Here is a 6597-nt window from a genome sequence, read left to right on the forward strand (position 1 = left end):
AGAACCCTTCTTTTTTGCAAGTTCATCGTAAGTTCAACAAAACCAATTATTGTATTCCAGAGTATTATTTTGCATATGGATATCGTTATTGATTTCTAGAGTTACATTTTTAAGTCATAAGCATAAATAAAAGAATTAAAAACATTTATATAGATATGGAATTAGTACTACCCATGTCTAATGCACATCCTTATTTTTCCCTCACAAATTTGGGCAAAAAAGTGTGCATTATACATGGCAAAATATGATACATATATGTATATATGCCACATCTTTATCCATTCATGGGCATCTAGGTTGCTTCCATATCTTGGCAATTGTAAATAATGCTGCAGTGAATATAGAGGTGCACATATCTTTTCAAATTAATGTTCTCGTTTTCTTTGGATAAATACCCAGAAGTGGAATTGCTGAGTTGTATGGTATATCTATTTTTTGTTTTTTGAAAACAGTATCTCTATACTGTTTTCCATAGTGGCTGCACCAGTTTGCAGTCCCACCCACAGTGCACAAGGGTTCCCTTTTCTCTACGTCCTCACCAACACTTGTTACTGTTGACTTTTTGATAATATCCATTCTGACAGGTGTGAGGTGGTATCTCATTGTAGTTTTGATTTGCATTTCTTTGATGTTTAGTGATGTTGAGCATCTTTTCATATGTTTGTTGGCCATCTGTGTGTCTTCCTTAGAGAATGTCTTTTCATGTCCTCTGACCATTTTTCGATCAGATTTTTTAGTATGAGTTCCTTATATGTTTTGGATGTAAACTCCTTATTGGACATATCATTTGTGAATATATTCTCCCATTCAGTAGGTTGCTGTTTTGGTTTGTTGAAAGCTTCCTTTGTTGTGCAGAAGCTCTTTAGTTTGATGTAGTCCTATTTGTTTATGTTTTCTTTTATTTCCTTTGTTTGAGGGGATGTATCCAAAAGATATTAATCAGACTGATGTCAGATAGTTTACTTCCTTTGTTTTTCTCTAGGAATTTTATGGTTTCAGGCGTTACATTTAAGCCTTTAATCCATTTTGAGTTTATTTTTGTATATGGTAAAAGAGAGTGGTCCAGTTTCATTTTTTTGCATGTATCTGTCCTGTTTTCCCAGAACCACTTGTTGAAGAGACTGTCATTACTCCAGTGTATATTTTTACTTTCTTTGTCATAGATTAGTTGAACATATAAGTGAGTGTTTATTTCTGGGCTCTCTGTTCTGTTCCATTGATCTATGTGTCTGTTTTTGTGCCAGTACCATTACTGTTTTGATTCTTATTGCTTTGTAGTATAGTTTGAGACCAGGGAGTGTTATACCTCCAACTTTGTTCATCTTTCTCAAGATTGCTTTAGCTACTTGGGGTCTTTTTTGGTTCCATATACATTTTAGGATTATTTGTTCTAGTTCTGAGAAGAATAACATTGGTATTTTGATAGGAATTGCGTTGAATCTGTAAATTGCTTTGGGTAGTATGGCCATTTTAACAATGCTAATCCTTCCTATCCATGAGCATGTTATATCCTTCCATTTATTTGTGTTCTCTTCAGTTTCTTCCTTCAGTGTCTTAGTTTTCAAGTAGAGGTCTTTCACCTCCTTGGTTAAGTTTATTCTTTAGGTATTTTATACTTTTTGATGCAACTGTGAATGGGATTGTTTTCTTTATTTCCTTTTGATTGTTTGTTATTAATGTATAGGAACATGACAGATTTCTGTATATTAATTTTTTATCCTGCTACTTTACTGAATTCTTTTATTCTATTAATTTTTTTTGGTGGATCCTTAGGGTTTCCTTTTTTTTTCCTTTTTTTCTTTTTTTTTTCAGCTGAGCCATCCTGCCACCTGTTGGCAGCTCAGCTCAGGCCGGGACTTGAACCGCTGTTGCTCAGAGCTCGCACTCTTGAGCGAGCTCTTAACCAACAGCCACTCGGCAGCCCAAGTGTTTTCTATATATAGTATGATGTCATCTGCAAATAGTGACAGTTTTGCTTGTTCCTTTCCTGTTTGGATACCTTTTATTTCTTCTCCTTGTTTGATTGCTGTGGCTAGGACTTCCAGGACTATGTTAAACAATGGTAGTGAAAGTGAGTATCTTTGTCTTGTTTCTGATCTTAGAACTGAAAGCTTTTCACCATTGAGTATGATATTAGCTGTGGATTTGTCATATATAGCATAGCCTTTATCAAGTTGAGGTAAGATTCTTCTATACCCATGTTGTTGAGAGTTTTTAAATATAAATGGGTGTTAAATTTTGTCAAATGTTTTTTCTGCATTTATTGAGATAATCATATAATTTTTATCCTCAGTTTTGTTGATGTGATGAATTACATTAATTGTTTTGCGGATGTTGAACCACCCTTACATCTTTGGTATAAATCCCACTTGATCATGGTGTATAATCTTTTTAATATACTGTTGAATTCCATTTGCTAGTCTTTTGTTGAGAATTTTCCATGTGTGTTCATCAAGGATATTGGCCTGTAATTCTTTCTTTGTAATGTCTTTGTGTGGTTTTGGTATCAGGGTAATGCTGGCCTCGTAGAATGAGTTTGGAAGTGTTCCTTCCTCTACAATTGTTTGGAATAGTTTGAGAAGGATAGGTACTAATTCTTCTTTAAATGTTTGGTAGAATTCACCTGTGAAGCTGCCTAGTTGTGGGTTTTTGTTTGTTGGGAGTGTTTTGGTTACTACTTCAATTTCATCACGAGTAATTGATCTGTTTAGATTATTTGTTTCTCTCTGGTTTATTTTTGGAAGGTTGTATGCTTCTAAGAATTTATCCATTTCTACCTGATTGTCAAATTTGATGGCATATAATTGTTCAGAGTATTCTTTAATGATCCTTTGTATTTCTGTGGCGTTGGTTGTAATCTCTCCTTTCATTTCTGATTTTATTGATTTGTTTTATCTCTCTTTTCTGTTTGATGAGTCTTGCTAGAGGCTTGTCAATTTTATTTATCCTCTCAAAGAAGCAGATCTTAGTTTCATTAATGTTTTGTATTGTTTTTCCATTTTCTATTTCATTTATTTCCACTCTGATCTTTATTATTTCCTTCCTTCTGCTTACTTTGGGTTTTGTTTGTTCCTCTTTTTCTTGTTTCTTTAGGTGTAAGTTTAGATTGTTTATTTGGGATTTTTCCCTACGTCTTGAGATAGACCTGTATAACTATAAACTTTCCTCTTATAACTGCTTTTGCTGCACCCCATAGATTTTGTAAGGCTGTGTTTTCATTTTCATTTGTCTCAAGGTAGTTTTTGATTTCCTCTTTGATCCATTGGTTGTTTAGAAGCATGTTGTTTAATCTCCACAAATTTGTGTTTTTCCATTTTTTTTCTCTGTAGTTCATTTCTAGTTTCATGGCATTGTAGTCAGAAAATATGCTTGATATAATTTCAGTCTTCTTGAATTTATTGAGGCTTATTTTGTGACAATACTAGGCAGTTTTTAAAAGAAAGCATTTTATTTTAAACATTTACTGATTTAGAAGCAGTTTCTTCTGCTTTTATTTGTTTTCCAGATTACTAGTGTAGCCAAAAGTCAGCAATTGTAGCTAGTATTATGTATGTGGCATTTAAAAGATGTGGTCAGTTGTAAAATGTTGTATTAAAGAAACGGAAGGGGCTGTCATTTGCAAAGGCATTGGAGGGCCGTAATGAGGAGTAAATATGGTCTCTGCTCTTATTTAGGGACACCCAGTTCAGAGGTGAGAGTGACATAAACCACTGTGAGAACCAAATTCTAAGAAATGCCCCTCTAGGATTTGGCATTTTCCCTAGCCAAGACATCAAAATTTAGATTGCAGCAGCTTAGTCCTTTCTCATAAAATGAACCAAATTCTATTTTTTTCCCAATACCTATTTTTGCCTGACTTTACAATTTTTTTAATACTTTATTAGAAAGCCATGTGAGTAGTACATCTACATCTGAAATAACAAGCCATTTCAAACAGAACAGACCTAATAACCAGAGCAAGCCTATGGCTTCATTCACACTGAACTCGATATTGAACTGGAACGTCCATGGCTCACTTTATTGATACCCATTTTTACCAATGATCTGAGGGATAATGTCTTCAAGCCTTTGTGTTTGTTACCCTAGTACAGCTTACTCTGGGTGTAACTTTGTAAGGAGGGGGCTCAGCAGTCTCTCAAAAACGAGAGACCATGGTTGGCATCTTCATTAGGAGCTCAGTTGGGAACAAACACGTTTTGTTAACAATAGCATCACAAAATTGTGCTATCTGTGGTTGAACTTGATCACACAGAGTTTTATTTGAGTTGCATGGATGAGCATTAAATAGAAGTCCTCATCAGCAAGGCCCCATGGTTTAGTAGAAGGAGATCAAGACCGAGACATAGAAGACGTGGGTCTTATGCAGCTACTGGTGGTCCTAGGACAGGGTTCTTATGTGTACCTGGTTTTTCCTGTTTGTAAAATAAGGATAACACAGGGACATTACCATGTTTGCCAGGGACATTATGAGGATCAAATAGATAACATTTATTAAAGTGTTTGGAAGTAAAAATTATGTCATCCTTAGATGAGAGAAAATATTTGGGGTTTAAGATATTTAATTATTTTCCTTTTCCTTTTCTGATTATTTTAGTGTGTTTTACTCTGTAGAAAGTCTGGAGTCTCTGACTACTATGCTTTGGACGATAATCACGCCCTTCACTTAACTAGGAAGATTGTGAGGAATCTAAATTATCAGAAGAAATTGGATGTGAGTAGGATATGCTCTTTTATCTTTTCTTTTCCTGAAAAGCATTTTGGCTTATGTTGTCTTGAAATAATGTCTTAAATTGGTAAATATGATATTTCTATATTCTGCAGATTACCATTGAGCCTTCTGAAGATCCTTTATTTCCTGCTGATGAATTGTACGGAATAGTTGGTGCTAACCTTAAGCGGAACTTTGATATCCGAGAGGCATGTAAACCTTGAGCTGTCAACCTTTCTGTCAACCTCTTTATGTGTGTATCCATTTTTAAAACTAAAGTCTGTTTAGATATGTTCATGCCCAGGAACTGTGGGAAAGGTATCTTCCTATAGTGTAGGTATCATTGATACACATAAATATTAAAAGAGAGAGGGGGAAGAAATCCTTAACTATTGGAAAGTTTTCCTTGAACAATAACAAAGCTTGGCTTAGTCATAAATAGTACTTCATGTTCCTGTGCACATTAGCAATGATGTGCAGGCAATGATGCAGGGCAGGCAACGTCAGCTCTTTCTATTCAATGTTCTTATTCCAGGGAATGGATGAAATGTCAGTAAGTTGTTGAAAGATAAAACATACTCTTTTTTTTTTAAACATACCCTTTGAGATCAATAATTACATTGGCGAAGATTAGACTTTTGGTTACAGTGGATGTTGCTATGGTTACAGATTGTCGACATGGTCTGTAGTCTAGATTGACAATTTTTAGTGTTTGCATATGTCTTGTTCAGTATCCGTAGCTGGCAGAATACTTTTTAAATTAGAACATTACCATAATACCAGATTCTGCCTTCATATTTTTTTACTTTTTCCATTGACTATGAAACTATTATTGTACTAATTGTGAAAAACGTAGGAAATATAGAAAACCATTAAATTGCTTATAATTCTATCCAGAGAAAGCATCTAATATTTTGGTGTTTTGGAATAATGTGTATATATACAATTTTATGTAGTTAAGATTATATATATTAATTGTGCTTTTCCCAATTTAAATTATAAACATTTCCCAATTATTTAAAAGTTTTTCATGAAACATTTTCCATGGTTAGGTTCTAATTCCTATAATAGTACCTGGCAACATAGTAGGCACACAGTAAACATTTTTTTGAATGAATTAATGAATATAAAATACACTTATGGATATATAGAATTACTTGTTTAGTCAGTACCTTACTATTGTTAGAGAGTCTTAAATCCTTGATTTTTATGCAGCTTCAATTTAGCAAGGTGACTTCATTAACTGTAAGTTTTAGAATTAGGATTTTAGTTTGACTTTCCAACTGATTACAGGCACAGAAAAAATGGTACTTACAATCTGATGTGCCTGAAAAATGAGTTGTTCCAGATAGCCAAATTTTCTAGATGGCTAAGATTCATCCTCTTAAGCATAAACATTATTTTTTCATTTATTCAACAGTATTTGTTAAGTACTTGTTCTATCAAGGTATTGTTTCATGTACCAGGAGCATAGAAATGAGCAAGGCAGATGGAAATCCATGCCTTCAAAGTAGGTCCATTTCATTTTAATGGAGATCTTTTTAAACAGATAGACTCTTGCCTTCTTAAACAGTATCCTGGACTTTTACCTTCTGCTAGCTCATGTGCATCATTGTGATGACAATTTATTACACTTTTGTGTAATAGCAAACTAGCATTGTATGGAAGTCTTTCTAGCATGTGGATCTGTGGGCTAGAACTGGAATAGGAATCAGAAAACCCACACTCCAGTCCTCGTTTCCCTAGTCAGTGGTACTGGGATTGAAACTCTGAGCATCGATTTCAGCTTTTAGATGTAGGAATAGTAGTACTATGTGATCCGTCTACTTTCTGACGTTTGAGTCCTTGTGAAGATGAATTACTACATTTTATATGGCAGGGTGGTGTTC

At 34.3% G+C, this 6597-nt stretch overlaps 1 protein-coding gene across 1 annotated transcript in view; it reads left to right on the forward strand.

Annotated features, from left to right (window-relative positions):
* MCCC2 (methylcrotonyl-CoA carboxylase subunit 2) overlaps window positions 1-6597 on the forward strand; it is an 82137-nt gene that overhangs the window by 45526 nt on the left and 30014 nt on the right. Inside the window, exons 8-9 of the mRNA XM_019631163.1 lie at window positions 4595-4711; window positions 4822-4917. Of these exons, the coding sequence (XP_019486708.1) occupies window positions 4595-4711; window positions 4822-4917 (213 nt within the window). The remainder of the gene's footprint in view (window positions 1-4594; window positions 4712-4821; window positions 4918-6597) is intronic.

This window comes from Hipposideros armiger, unplaced genomic scaffold (genome assembly GCF_001890085.2).
Source record: "Hipposideros armiger isolate ML-2016 unplaced genomic scaffold, ASM189008v1 scaffold_984, whole genome shotgun sequence".
In the NCBI taxonomy this organism is placed as follows: domain Eukaryota; kingdom Metazoa; phylum Chordata; class Mammalia; order Chiroptera; family Hipposideridae; genus Hipposideros; species Hipposideros armiger.